The sequence below is a fragment of the Syngnathoides biaculeatus genome, chromosome 15 (assembly GCF_019802595.1).
Source record: "Syngnathoides biaculeatus isolate LvHL_M chromosome 15, ASM1980259v1, whole genome shotgun sequence".
NCBI classification, from domain to species: Eukaryota; Metazoa; Chordata; class Actinopteri; order Syngnathiformes; family Syngnathidae; genus Syngnathoides; species Syngnathoides biaculeatus.
Window position 1 is genome coordinate 18,729,450 of NC_084654.1, and position 21,534 is coordinate 18,750,983.

Genomic DNA, 21,534 nt, shown 5'->3' on the forward strand with positions numbered 1-21,534 from the left:
TGTATCATTTAGAAACAGAATCTTATACACTTCTATCATTAGATTTAAAAAAAGATTAAAATTCATAGGATGAATTGAAGTTTTTTGAATGAACTAACAGATCAAGTTCAAGTTTAAGTATTTAGATTCCAGTTGCCTTCAAAATGTGTTCATTAATTTCCATTGCATTGTTAATGAAAAGGTACAGCAAAACATAATTTGTCAGATTATATTCCAAATAGCGTTAATGTACCATACTGTTGCTGTGACAAAAAAAGGTTCAAGGGTTAATTAAATTTTCTCAAAACAATTACTGTACATGACTTTAATATTGTTGATGTGACATTGTTTGAAATATGACCATAGATAAGCAGTGCAATTGCATTAAAAAAATAATCTTTTTCATAAAATACATTAAAATATGACAACCAGTTCAAATGAGGTTTGATAATAATATTAACTGAATGTCCCAATAGGTAATGTGCTCCTCTACCCCAAAATGATGTCTTGTAAAACAGTAGTATTAGTAACAATGTATTATTATATGTTTTTTTTCCTTTTTTTCTTTTTCTGCTCATTAGACAAAAAAGATGAGGGGGCACTAGACAGAACCTTTGGGCACACCAGTGAAAATGGGAGAATGGATAATAATGTACCAAACAATGTTGTTGGTGGATTGGAAAGTAGATTTTATGAATTAGCATCATAAATCAATATAAAAAGTACATTTATAGAAAAATGCATCAACTGCCTATGAAAATCTAAAATAAATATGACCATATATGAAAAAGAGTGGAACATATAATACACTGTAATAGACATGTCAGCGTTCACTCAAGCACTAAATGCTTTTAAAGACCACCGATTTTTATTCCTGATTAGCATTTATTCCTATCCACACATTTTTGTTATAAAATTAAACATCATCGCCACTAAAAAGGGGAACACAAATACTGACACATTATTGTGAAGGAACCACATGGCAGTTTACTGGAATGCCAATCTCAAATTGAAAACATAGCTATATTTAATACTGCGTTTGATTATAACATGCAGTAAATCGCTATTTGGAGAAACTGTGTTTGGTAGGTTCTGCTTTTTTGGTTAGCGACTGAGTTAACTGGACCAAGCGAGTACCTAAATACAGTTCCTATCAAAACATTTCCCGATTATACTGCATTTTTTAATGACATGCAATAAATTGCTATACAGAGAAACTGTTTATGTGTTTGGTATGTGCCGCTGTTTTAGTTAGCAACAGAGTTCAACTGGACCAAGCAGGTATCTAAAGGACACTTCCTGTGAAAACCTTTGCCATTTTGAAATGAGCATCTGTTTAATGAAGGTCTCTTTTTGTCCAATTACATTTTTGAACTATTAAATACTTTCACTAGCACGGTACATTGGAACCTTTGTTTTCATATGCCCGATTTGGTTTTTGACAAATGTTTTTGTCGATATTTTGTCCCAGTTTTTGTTCATTCGCTCGCAACGTCGTCATTCCTTTCCATGAGTTGATGGCTGTTCATCCATTTGGTAAATTGTGTTCAAAGAATTCAACAGACAAGACATATTCCACAGTGAAAGCTCAAGGTTATAACCTTGCTTATCTGCTACGCAACCCTTGTACAACATTGGCGTGTAACATCTTGTCAAAAGTCATCCCCTCAAACCGAAAGCGCACATTTAATAACACAATTTCACCTCAATTTCTTTGGCCCATGGTGGCTTATTTAGCGACAACGTTGCCCCAACTTGCCCGAGTGTTGCTGGGGACACGGCGAGGTTTATTATTGCCTGGAGTTGTTAATAAAAACTTTCACTGTGGGATAACATATGCCTTGCTCTCCGTTGAACCTTTTTTTACACAATAGAACTAAAAAGTTCAGAGTGCCAGCCATTTGATAAAGAAGCCAAGCGACATGATAGAATTTTCTAAAAAAAAAAAAGAACTCGTAGCCAAGTATGAAAATGGGTCCTCTTTCTCACCTCCCATATTCCCGACACCATCAAGAGTCATAAATTAAGGGAAAGCTGTCACGGTTTGAGGAAGGCAAAGACGTGGAGGACTCCACTGCGGGGAAGTAGGGAGTTTAGGCAGGAGTCAGGAGTTGCAAAAAAAAAATTTATTTTCAATGCTCTAACCAGCTGTTCCACCATGCTGCCTGAAACAAAACCAACCAAACCAAAACACCATGGAAAAAGTACTGTTTTCTGTATGTAAAACTATAATTATTCTCCATAAATCTTGGATTTTATCCATCCATCCATTTTCATTGCCACTTATCCTCACTAGGCTCGCAGGGAGTGCTGGAGCCTATCCCAGCTGTCAACAGACAGGAGGCAGGGTACACCGTGAATAGGTTGCCAGCCAATCGCAGGGCACATGGAGACAAACAGCCGCACTCACAATCACACCTAGAGGCAATTTAGAGTGTCCAATTAATCTTTCATGTTTATGGGATGTGGGAGGAAGCCGGAGTGCCTGGAGGAAACCCACGCAGGCACAGGGAGAACATGCAAGGGATTGAACCTGAGTCCTCAGAACTGTGAGGCCAAAGCTTTACCAGCTGATCAACCGTGCCGCTCTTAGATTTTATTGTTCATATTTTTAGATGAGTAGATATATTGTGTGTAAACATGGTTCTGGAAGGATTTTTTTTTTCTTTTTATCTCGGCGGAGCTTCAGGACAAATTTTACATCAACCTTTTTTTTGATCACCAACAGAGTTGCTACTGAACTTGTTGCCGTGTAGAATTCAAGCAGTCTCAAAAGAAATGGTATGCATTGTTTTCTTGTAGTTGGTTGCACACGGTGATGCCGCAGACAACCAGACATCATCAAGGTAGTGTTTGCATTCGCTCCATGGCCCCCACTTTTCCTCTTTCTCCTGACTCCCCAATCATCCTGCATCAACAGGCAGGTGAACCTGCCGCTTGGTTCATCTCTTTGCCTATTTCCTGAGCTTTCTTTCTGCTTTTCTGCTCACCCCCACCCCTCGCTCTATTTCCATACGTGCGCTCGCACTCCCCTCATGTCGGGGTAATTACCTGGCATTTGCATTGCAAAGTCGCCCATGCCGCCCTCAGCTCCTCCGCAGGTGATTGAGCTTCATTTCCCCGCCAGATAAGAGAGCCAGGAAGAGGAAGAGAGGGAGTTTAAAAAAGGAGCGATAGATAGCTAACTGCAGCAGGGTGTGATGTTATTCTGGCTCGCGGTACACAGGCGGAAACGACGTCCCGACTTCTCCGTCACTTGTAGAGCATATAGGAGGAGCCATTTGGCGCCCACATATAAATAATGCTCCTTATTACCGTCGAGTCACAGCAGTGGAATCACACGGGCGCCTTACAAAGCGTCACGCAGGTGCACGGTTTTGTTTAATGCATTTTTCCACATCACGAGGAACCGTATCAGTGTGATAATCTGTTAGCGGCTTTGTGTGATAAATGTATAGCAACCGTAATGAATGAAGTGATGGAAACTGTACTGTACACGTATGTATGTATGTATGCCAATGTATACTGATGTCAAGGTATGAATTGATTACTGTGCATTCATATGTAACTTTATGTCTCACATTTGCTGCCTTGACTGAGGAAATCGGCAATCAAAAGTGTAGCCTGCTTACTAAATAACAATCAGCTTTCATTTCTGAAATTGAAATTCTATTTTCGGTGTTTACCCTAACCCGGAATGAAAATGGTAGACATATTTCCCAGGTCTTAATATTTCCAAAGCTTTCCATTGAACCAACAAGTAGTTCACTAATAAACAAACAGCCAGAAAAACACAAATCGTAGTGTCATGATTGCCCAAGTTATTAATCAGTCGTATTTCTTTCTTTAAATAGATAAAATGTTCACATCTGAAATCTAATTTCTGTCAGGAACAGCTTCCCACCTTTTTTCAATCTTTTGTTTCCGCCATTTTGCACGAGGTACATGTAAATTTTCCCAGGGAGACTGGTAGCATAGTTGCTAATGACAGCAACAGAAAAGGAGGGGGCGCTAGCCAGTCTCGACTGACGTGCCAACACACTAGCAAAGCATTCTGGGATTTTTGTAGGCTTATTAGTGGAGCATGCACTACACAGTTAACTGGCAGGCCAGCTCTAATACGCATTTGATATGGTCTCGTGGGCCAAATATGATTTCATCAAATCTGCCCTGTGGACCTGAATTTGACGTATGATTTACAGGTTACCTTACTCTGTGATGTGGTTTCTAGGTGAGTCTTGTTGAAGTGTATCAAGTCAAGAATTAGCTCACTCTTGGAACACTACTGTACATTTTTACAGAATCGGCCCAAGCAGTTGGGGGCGCTAGCTCGGGCTCGTGCTCAGAACTGCAGCTGCATGACTACAGAAGTGGCAGCGGCGTATCTGAAACTCGCTCATATTACAAATTTTGGCTCGCAATACAAAATCAAGTGAGGGCTCAAATCTCAACAAACTTTAAAATTATGTCACACAAAAATCAGGCTAACTGTAGTTGAGTTGAGTAGTCATGAGTACGAGCTAGCTAAACTCAGTCACAACTACCGGGTAGGATTGTTTTGCCCGATACCACTCTGGAAGCAGGAGTTTAGAGCATTTTCAATGAATTTATCATTGAATTAAAACAACGTGCCGTTTTAAAATGTTACAAAGTGACAACTTCATTATTATCTCCAATAGGATGCTTGCTCGTTTTAACGTAGCTGTTGGTGCGCATCATAGCAATGCTCAAGTGAATTAAACATAACCAGCTAAATGGCTTGTTTACAGACGATTTACTGTATTTGCATTATTTGGGATCCCACCGCCATTTATTTTGCATGCACTTTAACAAGCTATTATTCCCCTTTCCGGATTAACGCCTCCAAAATGGCAAAAAAAAAGAAAGAAAGAAAGAAAGGGAAAAAAAAAGCCACAGCAGCAGGCCGTGCTCCAACCTGAGAAGAGGCCTCTGAGCGCCGTCGTATGGCACGGGCTCATTTGCATGCACGCCACCGCCGATATTTATTTAAATTTAATTTCATTCCCGCACGCGTTGTGGTGTAGGCTTTTGTGCCAGAGTCATATTAACCCCTTGACTAGTTATTATGCGGTGCACGCCGTAGCCCACGCGCCATGAATATTCATATTCGTGGTGTTTTCCACCGGCCGCCCCCCTCCCCTCCACTCCGATTCCCTCCTCACCCTCATGCTGTGGTGGCTTGCAAGTGTGCCACACTCATCCATTTGTCTCTCCATTCCTTTCCTCTACAAGCTTAACTGCGTTTGCGTTGGTGTCCGGTGAGGCTCGAGAACATGTCAGATAAGACTCGGATGCCGAGCAGGGAGCGCGCCCTCGCCGGACGAAAGGAGAAAATGGCTGTCGCAGGTAATTAATGTCATGTCAAGGTGAGGGATTGGTGGTGGACTTGCGCACAAACACGGGAGTGGGAGCTACACTGCAAAAACTGGGCTGAGGGAAAAAACGGGGAAAAAAAGTAATGAGAAGGAATATATAACTGTATTTAAGTCAAATGTTCTGCCTGTGTTATTTGACTTAGCTAGTAAACTGCTTTCCTCAATAAAAAAAAAAAAACAGCTGTTTTAAAACTGGTGTAAATGCACCTATTACGCACCTGTACATTTATAATATATTTTTTCAAGATTACCATTATTTATTATATTTCGGCACATGAAAAAGTAGCATATTTGCCCCGATTAGAAATATTGAATCTTGGTTAAATTTCAATTTTCGCATTGAACGAGTCTTATGGCCTACTTATTTTTTATTTATTTGTCTTTTGAGTCGTTATTAGTGAAACAACATGAAATACATGCACACAAACATACAAAAGTTCAAATCTCTCTGAAGGAAAAATGTTGAGACTGTGGTTACCATTACTAAATACAGGTGAACTGATAAAGGATACAAATATGAATGCACAATACGAGTAGTGCAGTCGTATCAGTCCATCTGCCTCGGGCCTTCCTGTGTGGATTTCGCATGTTCTCGTCATGCCTGCGTGGGTTTTCTCCAGATATTCTGACTTCCTGCCATATTACAAAAACATGTTAGATTCATTGAAGACTCTAAATTGTCCATAGATTTGTGTACTGTATGTAGGTCCTGTGATTGACCCATCCATGTTGTACCTGACCTCATACTCAAAGTGGGCTGGTAGAGGCTTCAGTTCACCGGTGAACTTATGAGGAAAAGCACTGTAGAAATGAATGGGTGGATGACTTTAAGATATGTTTGAAATTATTCTAATATTTTTCTTGTCATGAACAAGCGGTGCGGGGGCGGATCCAAATGCAGGACATCCAGACAACGGCACAGTGTTCTGAGTGGCTTTATTCCAGAAACAGGGTTATACACGGCCTGTCTAATTACAGTCCAAATGTGAAACAGCTGTGACACGTGTCAGAGGTGGGACCGCCCAGTGGCCAGGCCTTGCTCATGAGTTCTATTTTTGGGGGTCTTCAGTTTATGATGGAGTTCTGCGGCAATGTAACTGGAATTTGAACAGAACGTTGTCGTAATCTTGAGACTTTCTTTACACAGCTATGATGACCGGCGCTTGTTTTTTGATGCTGCGCTGTAAACAGGATGCGATACAATCCATTGCGATCGATATTTTGTCGAGTTCCACCACTATATAATAGAAGGCTGTCTACAATGTTATTAGGCGCAAACATAGTGTGTTTTGTTTGACTGGTTCCCCTAGCCATAATCTGCCTCTTCTTGCCAAAGTGCATCATGGGACGATGGGTCCAGAGGGCCCATCTGGGTATTACGCGCATGAAGGCTCCGCCCCATCGTAAGTTCCTGCTCCGTCTGTCCAAGCAGCTCGGAGACGCCGCATGGCACAAATCTGTTCCACCCCCTTTTCGCAGCAGGGATGATTTGAGGGGCATGTTAGTTTGTTTGAGTGTGGCCGGAGTGCAAGTTACGGTAGTGCATGTTTGCAAGCATGGTCAATTATAGCTTCCCGTACATGTGCAGCCCCAGTCTTTAAAATAAAGACCCTATTCTTTTGAAGATGCTCCTTGTTTTCCTCCTCCCTTTCTTGCCTCGCTGCTGTCTTTCTATTGTACTTTCAAACCTTGGCACGAACTATTCAGTGGCAGATTGCTACATGGTAGGGGCACACGGCTATTATTTTCAGCCAGTGCGTGTTAGACTGCCAATATTTGTTCCGTACAGGATAGCTGGGGCAGTGGGTGTCAGCTGACCAGCATCAGTATCGGACCTTTAAAAGCAGCTTCTTGGTTTAGATGCATTTGCAGAATGTCTTTTAAGAAATGAAAAGTTTAATTACGTTTACAAGGTTGTTATCCCGTGTTCCTTTGATGTGGAAGAAATAATGTACCCTTTCTGACATGGGTTGTACAAACTATTTGTTCTAGTCTTATCTGTTCACTGAACCCCTGCTCCTCCGACATTTTCTCCATGCTGCTGTATTCCCCCTCGTTAGAGACTTAGCTTTGTTTCTTGGTTTGTGGATGGGTGGTGTACGTATTCACCACAAGGTGCAGGGGAGAATCCCTTCATGGCTGGCTTCCGGAGTCAGTGGGTCAATTCCTTTCTTTGGAACTTTCTCCAGGTACACTTGGGTACCCAATTCCAGATCAGCCAATGACTTCCTATGCTATTCGATGAACCATCAAAGTAGTTGTTTGCTCACTGCACATTTTTTATTTTAACACGTCTTTGCACCACTTGGATGCACCCCTGCTTAAGGAACTTATGGAAAGTAGACAGATCTCTCTCAAAGTCAAGAAACCTTCACAAGACATGAGGCTTGACGAATGAGCTGTAACACGGAGCTGAAGCCACATTGTTTTGTTCATTTTGCTGTATTCTTGGACCACCTCCCCACCAGCCTTGCCTCCCCTCCCCTGTTACCCCTACTCCTCCTCACCCCCTTCCCATCCTCCAATACAGCAGAGGGTAGTTGGCACTACTATAAAGCTTCAGCCTCCGACGACTCGTGCCTAGCTTGCTGCCAACCTGTGTGAAGCTGGGAAGAGGAGTCGCGCAAGGGAGGGAAGAGGAAGAGAAATGAGGGAATATTTTTTGGGGGGATGGGGCGTGGGGAGGACAAAACGAGCAGCCCAGAAATCGACCTTGCCATCACAGGTTTTGGCTTTCAGGCATATCGCCCCTCCCATGTTTCATCACCTGGACTTCACATTTTGGTGATGACATGGGCCACAGGTAAAACCGGAGACCACTAAAGGCCGAATGCCCACTAAAACTAGTCAAACTGGACTTTATGATCCTTTCACAAAAAATACTGGTGATTGTTTTGCCCTGTACTGCCAGTGACCATCTGATATTTTTATTGAGCACAAATGACTGTTTAATGGCAACAAAAGATGACCGAGGTGTCCCACTGTCATTGGACATCCTTGAAAACGAAAGCACAGAAAAGCAATTTCCAATTCCAAGTTAGAACTACTCCTGTCTGAGAATCCCTTGTTTTGGACTTTTCCAAACTTATTTTTGGTCGGTGAGGTACTTGTTGACGCATACGGGTTGGTCACAGTTTGGGATGATGGAGGTTTGGGGCTTATGCTGGTAGAAGTCTGGCACAGTTTGGAGCTCAGCCAGCTCCTGTTTTCAGGGGGGGGGGGGGTAACACACCCACAGCAGAAGCTGGTGTGAGAACGATCTGATTGCATGCTTGTGTTGGTTAGAAGAGCGTAGGGCATGATGGTGGAAGGAGGTGTGAAGTGAAGTTGGTGAACAGCTGGCAGAAGCAAGAACGGGCATTTTCTCACGTCATTTTACCTTTTGTTGTTTCTGTATTGGTAACTTTCACCAAGTGTATTTCAGTCAAGGTTCGTGACCACCAAAGGTTTAAGAGGTGGTAACAGAAGGCCATTATAGTTTGATGCAGATTGCAGTCTGCTCACATTTAGGCCAAATTGGATCGGCAGTTACCCAACAGATTCAGCTTCGAAAAACAGTGTTGTGCGGTAGTTGTGAATTATTTTCTAACGTGTATCATTGCCACCTACAGGACTGGAGGGGAATTGTATCTGCAATGCCTGCGGATTTTTTTTTAAATCACCTCACTGGCTAAGGACTGAAAAAGTCACTGCCCCCTTATATTTTTACAAATACAAAATACAGGCGGTACATATGTGTGCACTCATATTACTAATACTGATACGAAATGTGCTAACAATACAAGACAGATCAGTGATACGTACATTGCGAGGGATTTGAGGTGTCATTGTTATGTGTGGGTGGAACATGGCGGGAATGTTGCACAGCTCATCGTTAAACACCAAACTCCAGTAACTCAGATCCACAAGGTCAAAGCAAATGCAAGTCCTGAAGAGCTTTCCTTAGCAACATCAAATTTGGTAAAAATATCTGTAATGAGTAGACCCACAATGTAGTCTTATCCAACCATAGCCTGAAAAGACACAAGAAGTCTGGGTTTTTGATTTAAAGGTCAGTTAGGGTCATTTTGGCCATTTCCAGGGGACATTCAAGAACAAATTTCTCTTGCAGATTTTGTCCGATTGCAACAAAGAAAATGTCAGGATGTAGGTGTGAAGCGGGGCAGTTGCGACTATAACCTGCCTTCACCGGGTTCTCTACTTTGTGTACCAAAAGAAAATCTTGTAGCTTTCAAGTTCCATCTTGATGCAGTGGCCTTTGAGAAGGAAATTGCGACTGTGAGACAAGACAGACAGATGTCATCTTTTTTTCAGTCTTCTTTGGGGACTACTAGACAGGACAAAAAATGAATTGTTAAGCTCATAGTAATCTCATCATCTGAAAAGTAGTAGAGGTTAAGCACAGGTTTTTGGCCTGCTGTTTCAGTATAAAAACATCCAGGAAATGAACTATTTTATCAGTCCGATGACTTTGTTTGTATTCAGGTCATTATCACACATCATGTCTGTCTAAGCGGCTCGAGAGCTATGCTGGGTTGACCTCGGAGCAAACATCCATTATTGGTGTGCCTAAGCTCTTCGTGTACCCATTGGCCTGTTTATCTGTGGACTAATATTAGTGGTTGCTGTACCAACCAGCCTTGCTTAGCAGAGATTTGCACGCTAAGTCACCTCAGTCTTCTTAGCAAAGTCTAATCCCCCTCACACATCTGTGGGATGCACCGACATCACATGCGCTCCTAGTTTGCACACGCTGACTTCCTTTTTAGTGTTAATTCCGTGTAGTACCATTAGAAGTTCATGTGCCAGCCTTGTTACCACCCTTCACTCGGCACTCCACTGTTTTTTAAGACTTCCTCCCTACTTGGTAGATTTACAAAAATCCGTTGATGTGATCGCTTGACCTGCATTTTAAGTAACTGTTAGTTCTTTATCCAATTTTATATGCAGCACTCAAGACCGCACTCGAAAGGCCCCTGAACCTTTAGGGAGTAACAGCCCCACCTACTTCTTTCATCGGTGAAAAATTCTCCAGGAAATGAATTTTAAGTAAAAAAAAGCAGGCTAATCGGCAATCCGCTACAAAAATGTCACCGTACTTTAGGGTAGGGAAAAACCTTTGTAGTACTTTTCATTTTTGTCCTGTTCAATAGTGGATATTGAGAAAGGGAAGGCAGGGTGAGAATCTAATGAGGAATTTTTTTGTGGCAATAGTAAATAAAAAAAATATAAAATCAATCGATATAATTAAAATGTGAAACCTTTTAATTGACTTTTTTATTGGCTTATTTATTTTATGGCCGTTTTATTATATGTACCCTACTGAAATCTTTCATTATTATTCCTGGGCCACATAAATTGCCATTTTTTTGGTGTGACTCCCCCAATTAACTTGGGCATGTGCACTCAGGAATTTTTTTGACAATCCAGCCCCCAAGGCCAGTTGAATTTAGCAAAATGAAATTTGGTGAGCATGTCTATTATGAGTAGACACAGGACACACACACAAAAGACGGCCATTTTAGGTTTATTTTGGTTACTTTGGCAAAGATCAAGCAAGTCAGATAGACTGCAACACATTTCAAGCAAGTCAAGTAAAGTAATTAAATCCTATCATACAATCTTGTTCAATCTCACCATATTCTCATATTAGCCACTTTGCACACAGTGGCTAATTGCTTTAGTTAGTTGTCGCTACTAGCATATTCACAATCATATTTTTTGATGATTCTATGACTATTGCCTGTATTAGTTGTTTCTTTTTCTTATCAGTTAAACATAATCGACATGAAGCCGAGTTAACCTTTCACCAGCTAAACTTCAAAGTTAACAAAGCTTAACCGTGGGTTTTATGTGACAGATGACGGTCAGATGTGAGAGTGGTTGTGTCGTTTATCTTTGATTTACAAACAAAAATAATCCTTGAATCCAAAGGTGAGTAAGCGTCAGCGCAGCACTTACTTTATAAGATGGCCTCTTACTGGTGGATCATCAGCTTCGTTCGCACAACGCAAAATTAACTTCTTTCAAAAACAAAATGAATGACACTCTACCTTGAACAGGAAGATTTTCCAATAGAAACGAGCAAAAATTGTCACTTCATGCCATTCAAGTTTAGTGTCACGAATCCCAAGTCAAGTATTTTATAAGTTTAACTAAGCAAGTCCAAAGTGCTGAAACTGGCAACTCAAGTCTGGTTTGAGTAAAGTCATGTCACTTGAATCCCCTCAACTCTGTTACAGTCCATGGGTAACCTGCTGTCTTAAACGGAGGACCCCCTGCTATAGGTGTGAAAGCAATTGGCCTCTTTCCATGCATACTGTTAGTTGAGATGTGGAAACCATTTGTTAATTGCTCACCCCATCTTTTCACACTTCTTTTGCCACACAGACAAGCATGCAGTCAACGGGAACGCCGCTGTGGAGCCTTTCCCAGAAGGGATGGAGATGATCATGTTTGGTAAATGGTTCAATCATATTTTTTTACGGTCATTAATTGCTCCAAGATTGAATGGTGTCACAAGCAATGCAGTTATTTGTCTGCAGGTATGGGCTGTTTCTGGGGAGCAGAGAAGCTTTTCTGGAGAGTTTCAGGGGTTTTCTCTACCCAGGTGGGCTTCGCTGGCGGCTTTACACCCAACCCCACCTATGAGGAGGTCTGCTCAGGTATTGCACTTAACCCTGAATGTTTTTTCTACTGATGAATTTTAAGATCAATTTCTTCTGAGGAGTTCACCGGTGAGACAACTCGATACTCTTTGATCCGTCGTTCGGTGTGATGCACCAGAAAAAGTACCACAGTCGGACTCATTATAGCTCTCGCGTCGTCTCTCCGCCTTCCCTTCATCTGCAGGCAAACTCGGAATGCACTGCTCCAGATGGGCTGCATATACCCCCCCCCCCAACCCAACCCACCTCCTCCTTCTACCATCCCCACCCACCCATGACCTACTTGTACACGATGAGCTGCGTTCTGTGCTGAACTGCGGCGTTTCTCAGCTGAGGTTACCGCGTATGAAGCGCCATCAGTGGGCTCCGTTCCCTGAGACTGTGATTTGGCATGATCTTAAATCTCAAAGCCCTCAAACAACCCGGTTACCTGTGTGTGTATGTGTGTGTGTGTGTGTGTGTGTGTGTAGGTGTGTGTAGGTGTGTGTCTGCATGTTTCCTCATCAAGATTCTAATAGATCCATGTAGTGCATTGATATATAATTCAAATGAAGATGTCTGGGTCTGTTTGGCTCGCTTTAATTATGAACTCCTCGTGCTTTCCGAGAGGCACGTAGAGAATGTGTGCGACGTCCTGATGGCGGGCGAAGCAGAATCGGACATGGAAAGGGCGAGAAAGACGGTTTGGGCTTTGGCTGGCAGACATTCTGAGCGAAAGCCCTTCAAGGGATTGTGCGTCAGTTATAGGATGGAGCTGGATGACAGACAGACCTTGAGGGGGAGGGCGGGGGGAAAAAAAAAACTTTCTGACGGGAAAGAACATCCGAAGGAAAGAACGGCCGGAAGAGAAGGTGCAGGCATCGCTCCAGTGGCTGTGACGGAGCGGAACGTCGGCCACGGCATCGCGGTGAAGAGCTGTCAACGCAACAGGGTTGGAACGGTCAAGCAGACAGACAGGCCTGATGGAAGCGCGAGTAACGCTACATAAGGATTAAAGGGCAGATTTGAGAGTGGTGATGTGACAAAAGAGGTTAAGTTGTTCTCATGGAATGCATTACTTATTAGGGGCCTGAGGACCAGGGAGTGCAAAGGCCCTCTTGGAATCTTCGGTGTCTTAAACGTGACCAAAAATTCACCAATTTTGGGGAAAACGTAATTAAGGGCTCCCTACAATCTAATAATCAGTCTGAAAAAACTCCAGGAAAAAGCAAAACTCTGTTGACACGTCTATCATATTAGGTAATGCGTAAAGGTCTCAAGGACCCATGCTCAAAATGGAGCAGAAAGTCAGACATTTTGGTTTAAAGCAGCTGTTTCAGATAAATTCCAACGGGTTGGCCTTGAATGAACTCTTACAGGAGAATTCGCCCAAATTATCCCTCATTGGCGGTTGGATGAATTAATTACCTTTTTGGGGGCCTCAACATTATCAAAATCTCGGCAAATGTGCGCATCCAGGTGTTATTTTTTCTGTTTCAGGGCCTCTGAACAAAACATAATCAATCGTGTCAAATGAACTGCTGATGGAAATGTTGCGTTCCCAGGCCAGAAATTGAACAGCCTGTTTTAAGGCTGACATTTCAAGCAAATATCAGGGCTTGTACAGTACTTTGATGAAACTCGAACAGGGACATTGCCCAAATGAGCCCCAAATGGCCTGGATGAAGCCGTCAACATTACAGATTTATTTCCAACAACAGAACCGCTCCAATCTCAGTATCATGTGGCGGGTATTGTGTCACAAGTCACTGTTTCAAAACGGGTCAGAGTAAACAACTGAGAATGCGACACATTAAGAATATAAATGGGTAGGAGTTAAGATTGAGAACACGTTTGCGCTATACAAGCTCCTACAGAGTTGCAACAAAAAGAAGTGAGCGGGTAAAGCCTCGGTTCGATAGTGTGAAGGGGAGGAAAAAAGTTTTGACTGCAGGGGGTGGAGAGGACAGGATACTTTGTCAAAGTCACAGTAGCATCAAATCTTGACGCGCGCCTCCCTCAAGGCATTTTTCGCACCTGCCTTGTACAGTTGACTCGGGTTGAACGCTTCATTTAGCCCCTCGGTGCAGTTTGTTTGGACAGGTGTGAATGCAGCGATCACACACAACCGATCAAAACAACCGGACGGAGGCCTTGTTGAAGAGAGTCGCTGCTGATATGGTGATAAAAAAAATAAAATATTTGCAGCGTAAGCTTGCTACCCAGCATGCAATTTACAGTACATTGTAGCATCAGTACAGCAGGGTATACACAGACTAACATTGACTTTTTTTCACAATATTACCGTAATTCCCGGCCTACAGAGCGCACTTGGTTATAAGCCTCACCCAGTATATTTGTAAAGGAAATATCATTTGGTACATACATACACCGCAGCTGTGTAAAAGCCGCAAGTGCCCAGATTGAAACACGAGATATTTACAAAGAAAGACGGTACACAGAGAGATTAACGCTCACGCTAGAGCCGCACTAATGCTAGCACCGTGCTAACAGGGCCGGTTAAAAGAAAACACACCGGTAAAAATCACTGAGACATGGCAGTAACCCACTAGCGCAGGGCTATCAGGGCCGAACTGGTAAAAGTCACTTCCTCGGCACATATATTCCACCGGTCTCACTCTTACCTTTTCCGCTCGAGTGCCCCCTTGCGGCCGTTAAAAAAAAACGCACAAATTAGCCGCATACACCGCAGGATTGAAAGCGTGTGAAAAAAGTCACATCTTATAGACCGGAAATTACGGTAATTATATTAAACAATTCTTGAAAATTTTTCGCAATACATTTTTTTTCCACGACACTACATTTCCCATGTAATTAAACTATATATACAATATATACTATTCATACGTGTGTGTGAATGGAAAGAAAAAAATGGAATGTGGAATGTGTAACTTCATTCTTTCAACACTCACTTTTTTCCTGCAACAGTACAGCAATTTTATTTTAAAATTCAAACTTTTCGCAAACTTACCACTTTTTTATAAAATGAAGTCTGTTTTGTTACTATTATTGATACTTTGTTTTGTTTTCTTGATTGTGTTCTGTCCGGCAGGTCTGACCGGACACACCGAGGTGGTGAGGGTGGTCTTCTCTCCCGAAGACATCAGCCTCGCGGAGCTGCTGAAACTCTTCTGGGAGAACCACGATCCAACACAAGGTAGAAGCCCTCGCATGCGCACACCCCAAAAACACATTGCCTATCAAACCAGGGCCATCCCGAAGGGGACCCGGGGAAGGGTGTATTGGAGCAGAAGGATTCTGCCCAGACGAGTTTGTGGTGTTGGGGGGAGGTCTCATGGGTATAAGTCAATGGCAGAGTGTGTTAATGTGTCTGACATCCAGCCATCCATGGAGAGACATGCCAGTGTGGTTTGTGACGCTCCCCCAAAAATATCCGCACGATGTGGGGAATCAGTTTCATACTTTATGTGTGCTGTAAGTCCCAGAATTTTGTATCATTTCCCAATCTGTCAATATTTTAAAAGAATACCGATATATAGTGGTACCTTGACTCACAATTTGCAACTCACTTTATTTGTCTCTCAAATCAATTTTTCTAACTGAAATGAATTGAAATCATCTGTTCCAGCCTCTGAAAACACAACACATTTTTGTTACTTGTTGGTAATAGAAAGAAATGTGCATTTTAGTGTATGATATAGATTAAAAGCATAGTAACAACATGTGAAAAAATAAGACAACGGGAAATTAAGATTTTGGTTTAGATTTTGCTGTTAGCGTATCCTCCCTCCTCTTTGGTTTATCATCACATTTTCCAAAAATGAAAAAAAAAAAGCTGCCGTGTTTAGTTGAACTCAGAAATTGTACAGGTTGTACAATCATCTCTTTGTGAATCTTCTCTTTGGCCTGGTCTCTCGGAAGGGGCTGATGTAAGAGCAGTAAAGCACCAGGAGGGTGCTGGATGAGGATGAGGAGTGAGCGAGAGGACAGGCAAAGAGCTCCTCCGCTCACTCACATGGAATGGAAAGACGAAAGGGGGCCAGGCGTATGACAAGTTGGGAGGAGGTGAATCAAAGATTTATAGGCCCGATTGTCACCGCTGCACACACCAACATGCACGCACGCACCACATGTACTCTGTGACATTACTTTAGTCCGTGCCGTCATGTTTTGAATCAGTCATGATTGCACTTACATATTCAACATGACCCAAATACAGCAGAGGCATCAACTCTGAAACGCCTTCATGCTCGTAAAGTTTGACCCAAATTTGAGGGAAAAACGCGGTTTAAATATCGTCGAAATTGACAGGGAATTTTCATCGTTGGACTTCACTTCAGCCAGCATCGCATTCACTGCATGGTGTGTGTTTTAGATTTTAATTTGGCTTTTTGGAGCCTTTTTCTTAAAAGAAGGATGGTGAGAGCAAAAGACTGTGACATTGCGGTTCATTTAATGTGGAAAGACTCTGGGGGCTCTTAAGTATTACATGTTTTGAGTGCGCGTTAAGACGACCGTAGTGATGTCCTGATCACATTTTCTTCTTTTTTTTTTTTTTTTTTTTTTGCTACCAAGCCCGAGACTTTGACTCTAAGTGTCTACCAGTACTGATTCCCGATCCGATACGTATAAACAAAAAACTCAACATTTAATATGTGATCTTGACTGATCGGAGAGATTTAGTCCGATTTGACTTCAAACAGTGAGACAAAAAATGAAACGTGTATTTGCACAGTGGATGTAAACTCTTGTCTGAAACTGTTTATCCCTGTGAGTATATTACCTATTTTCTGCGTGTGGTAATACAGAGTTTCTGTATTATTGTTTGCTTATTTGTAGGTTAATCCCACCTGTGCTCTAATGCCGATTCTAGCTATAACGTCAAGGGGTTTTTTTTCTATGGATTGATAGCATTAAGCGATAATTTCTAAAATAATCGCATCTTCTATTTGAATATACAATGTGATTAATGAATTTTTGTTGTGTCTTTAGCTTAAAAGTAAAGTACAGCTGGAGTATTGTGAAACAGTCAAAGCATGCTCAGGCAGGGTAGAAACTGTATTTGTGAGTGTCACGCACAGACACACACACAAACACGCAGAATCTCCATCTTCACTTTCAGTCATTTATAATATACCAGTCCTAAAAAATACCCCACAAAGTTCTGTTTAATATGAAAGAAAATTATTACTGTTCCATATGGCATGATTTTGTACCTTTAGATAATTACGTCACTATGTGACATTTAACATATAAGAAAATGAATCAAAATCTTTTTCTGTCTTTCACCTAATCTCAATCATTTGAAAATCACATGATCGAAGCTGATTTTTGATCACGTGATAGGATCGGGACACCCATATTTCATACACTACACTGTTTCGATGGAGCACATAAAGACATCAACAAACACAAATACCACATGTCAAGGTGTTGTTCTCTTTGCAATCACGTGGCACTTATCAGAAGCTAAAGCTAACTAATGCTAATCTGTGTGTCAGACAAAACGTAACAAAGTTCTACCTATTTTTCGTCTGTCACATAATATCCGGCGCACCCATCCGTTAGATGTGTCAAAATTAATCGAATAATCGGCAAGTGTTCACTAATCAAATCAATTGAAAATTATTTTAGAAATTGATTCATTGAAGTTTCTATGAAAATTGTCATGAACTAAATTTTGAAATATTTAAGTGGAGACTTGTTTTCATGAAGTACACATTTGTCTGTACACCTAAAGTAATTGTGTATCACTTGAAGGGTAGGGAAGCACATAAAAGGCCTAACTATAAAAAAATGGTTAAAAAAGCTGATTTATCCATATAAAAATTCCTTTAAATTATTGCCTGGACAATTAATAAGGGTTTGACAATGGTGACCGTGTAAAATGCATGTAAGTTTCTTTCGGCTTGTCCCTTTCGGGGTCGCCACAGCGTGTCATCTCAGATGAACGCACATATATGTGTGGCACAATTTTTACGCCGGATGCCCTTCCTGACGCAACCCTTCTCAGGGAGTGGAGGCCCCAGTGGGATACGAACCCACAACCCCTGGTTTACCAAACCACTGCTCTAACCACTGAGCTACGGGGCCTCCGAACATGGCGGCCGGTGAGTGTCACATCGGAACCGAAGATGAAAAAGATGGAAACGGAGGGGTCATCGAGGTCAATGGAGAGTAGCGATGACAGTGTAGTATTTATTTAAATGAAAAAAATTGAAATTAGAGCACGTTGGCCTGCGAGTGTCATTCTGGAAACCAATCTTAGAAAAGGGTGAAACGAAGGGGTCGTCGAGGTCATTGGAGAGCAGTGGCGCTGTAGGTCGTGTTGTGTGTCAGCACCACGGGCAAAGACGCACCGAGGGAGCTGTGCCGACTAGTCATGCGTTTCCCCTGACTCACAGCCCTGTCTTCCTCTCATGTTTTATTTACAGCCTGCGCCGTTTGTTGTCTATGCACTCCATGCCACGGTTAAGAAAAACCTTTCAAAAGAAGCGCACATTTTTCCATTTTCTTTCACTTCCCAAGCGTAACTCAGTGCCGTCGTCGCCGACCCGACCTACCCCACCACCACCCGCCTTGTTCACGTGCAGCCCCCCCACCCCCCCCCTCCGAAAAAAAAATCCTCTGATTTGACAAATGTGGCATGATGTGGCCCGCTGGCTGTGCCTTCACGCATGCTTAAGCTCCAATTTATTCCGTCCACCTTACACTGATGGACTCAGAAGAGAATGGCGGAGCGCAGGAAGGAAGTTCATCACTTAGATACGATATAGAAAAGCAGGAGTTTCATGTTTGGGGGCGGTGGGGGGTGGGGAGACCCCACCCTTGCCCACTTTGTCGGCGGCGGCTGTCACGTATGGATGCATGTTACGCCCGTTTCGGGACGTGCGCCGCGCCGCTTTGCCTCAGTTCAAAGGGGTTTAGTCCCGACAACGTGATGTCGGGGCTCGCGTCGACTCCGCCAATCCTGGCCTGGATAGCAACATTAGCAGCCAATCAGAAACTCCCGGCAGCCTTTGCCGTGTGCCCTCTTTCCATATTCAGCAACACTAGTCTCAGTCTGCTGGTTTCTCTGGGATGTTGCATAAAGACGACCCCCCCCCCCCACACACACACACATATGTACTCACGCACACACATACCTCCTACTTCCACCCCACTCCCTTAAAAAAAAAAAAATCAAAGGGCCCTTATGTCTTTGCGTCATGATGACTCTTCAATAATGCAAACTCAACACATGAGCGCGTGGTGACAAACTCACAAAAGTGACATCGGCGTGTCAAAGTGCAACGGCGGCGGAGGCAGGAAGCGCAGTTTGATATTTACGACGATACGTACGCCTATGCGCATCAAGCTGCCAACTTATTCCCATTTTAATTGCTCATACATCCATATTGGTTCACAGGAAGGCCTTGATTTTTTTTTTTCTTTCTCCCTTCCATGTTTTCCCCTAAGGATCGTCTTTTCGAGCTGTTCCAACACATCTTGCCCCTCCCCCGACTTTGCGTTAAGCTCCACAATCACTTTATTATTCCCTAACCTAACCAAACATGTTCCAATTCCATTTTATTTTATTTTTTTAACCCATCTCCACTCTCAGAACAAGCTCACTTCGCATCGTCTCTCACCCGTCTCACCTGCCCCTTTCCTTCTTTGCGGCGGGCCCACAAGGCAAGCGACTGAACGAACGTGCGGCCCGTCAGCACATCCGCAGAGTAGCGCAGCGAGTCGACGGTTCCCTGAGGCCATCCGCTCACCACATAAACACTCTCTCATCCCCTCGCTCTTCTTTTATCTCTTAGTCACTCTCTCCTCGCAGCTCCTCATCCAACCCCCCCCCACACAACATCATCCCTGCTCTTCCTCGGCTCCCCTCCTCCACCCCCACCGCTGTTCATCTTAACAACCAAGGCCTTTACCCCCTCTCCTTCTCCTCCTCTTTGTCTCCTTTCACTCTTCTTCCCTCCATCCTTTTTATTTTTTGAGGCCATGTACTATTTATGATATGACTTACTGATGCTGCATCAGTGAACGAGCATCGCCATTCTTTAGCTTTGATAGTGTTTGCACACACATGCACGCTTTGGCCGAATAGTAAAACAATACGGTGTTCCCCCGCATTGTCACGGTTCACCTACTGCAAATTCAGCACTTTGCAGCTATTTCTTTATGTTTGTATCATGTATAATTTGACATATTACAGGATTTTTTGTGTAAGCTATAATTTTAATTGTGGTCAAAGAAAAGCTTCCTACATGAAATTATTAAAACTAAAAAAAAGAAAAGAAAAATTCATGAAAGCACATTGCAAGGAATAAAATGCACCTAATGCACAGTATGACTGCATTACTATATGGAAGAGTTTATTCTTCTTTTCCTTTCGGCTTGTCCCGATTAGGGTTCGCCACAGCATGTCATCTTTTTCCATCTAAGCCTATCTCATGTATCTTCCTCTCTAACACCCAGAGTCCTCATGTTTTCCCTCACAACATCCGTCAACCTTTTCTCTGGTCTTCCTCTCACTCTTTTGCCTGGCAGATCCATCCTCAGCACCCTTCTACCAATATACTCACTCTCTCTCCTCTGAACACGTCCAAACCATCGAAGTCTGCTCTCTCTCGAACTTTGTCTCCAAAACATCCAACTTTGGCTTTCGCTCTAATGAGCTCATTTCTAATCCTATCCAACCCGCTCACTCCGAGCGAGAACCTCAACATCTTCATTTCTGGTACCTCAAGTTCTGCTTCCTGTTGTTTCTTCAGAGCTACCGTCTCTAACCTGTACATCATGGCCGACCTCACTACTGTTTTATAAACTTTGCCCTTCATCCTCGCGGAGACTTTTCCTACTGTCACATAGAACACCAGACACCTTCCGCCAACTGTTCCACCCCGCTTCGACCTGTTTCTTCACTTCCTTACCGCACTCTCCATTCCTCTGTATTGTTTACCCCAAGGTTTGGAAGTCGTCCACCCTTGCTATCTCTTCTCTTCTCCTTCTTCTTCTTCTTCTTCTTCTTCTTCTTCTCCTTAGAGTTTAAAAAGTGTTTAAGAGTGTAGAAAGTGTTTATAAGACTGCAGTAGCGGTTAATAGGAGTATGTGGATGATTCATGAGTAAGATGTTCATACAGCTTTAAAATATGTATAAGGTACTGTATATACAATATAAAGGGGATAATAAATTAATAAAATAAAAAATAATTGAAAAAAGAGTAAGAGTTAGTAAAATGTTCACCCTGTCATTGTCCACTTTGTCGCTGACAAAAATGCCCGTAAGAACGCTAATCAAACTGGAATACATTTGCATGTTGCACTTCAACTATTGCAGGAGCATTTTTGTCTACATTTTTCTTGGGTTCTTTGTGAATAATGCAGGAATCCCAGTGAAATTTTTTTTTACCTATACTGTGGGGTGGGTGGGTGTGTCCGGAGATCCTCAAAAGCTTTTAAATTTGAATTTCCAAAATTAAGGCCTTAATCGTCTTTAAAAATGACAGTTAAACTTGGCGTAAAAATGTCTTAAAACA

At 42.5% G+C, this 21,534-nt stretch overlaps 1 protein-coding gene across 4 annotated transcripts in view; it reads left to right on the forward strand.

The window, feature by feature from the left end:
• Positions 1–21,534, forward strand: part of msrab (methionine sulfoxide reductase Ab) — a 66,159-nt gene that overhangs the window by 18,903 nt on the left and 25,722 nt on the right. For 2 of the 4 annotated variants that reach the window (XM_061843543.1, XM_061843546.1), the window contains exons 3-6: positions 5,233–5,346; positions 11,766–11,834; positions 11,921–12,040; positions 15,096–15,200. In XM_061843543.1, coding sequence (XP_061699527.1) covers positions 5,274–5,346; positions 11,766–11,834; positions 11,921–12,040; positions 15,096–15,200 — 367 coding nt within the window. In that variant the 5' untranslated portion in view covers positions 5,233–5,273. Of the gene's footprint in view, positions 1–4,069; positions 4,211–5,232; positions 5,347–11,765; positions 11,835–11,920; positions 12,041–15,095; positions 15,201–21,534 lie in introns of those variants that run through there. The other 2 variants (XM_061843544.1, XM_061843545.1) reach the window with 2 other exon arrangements.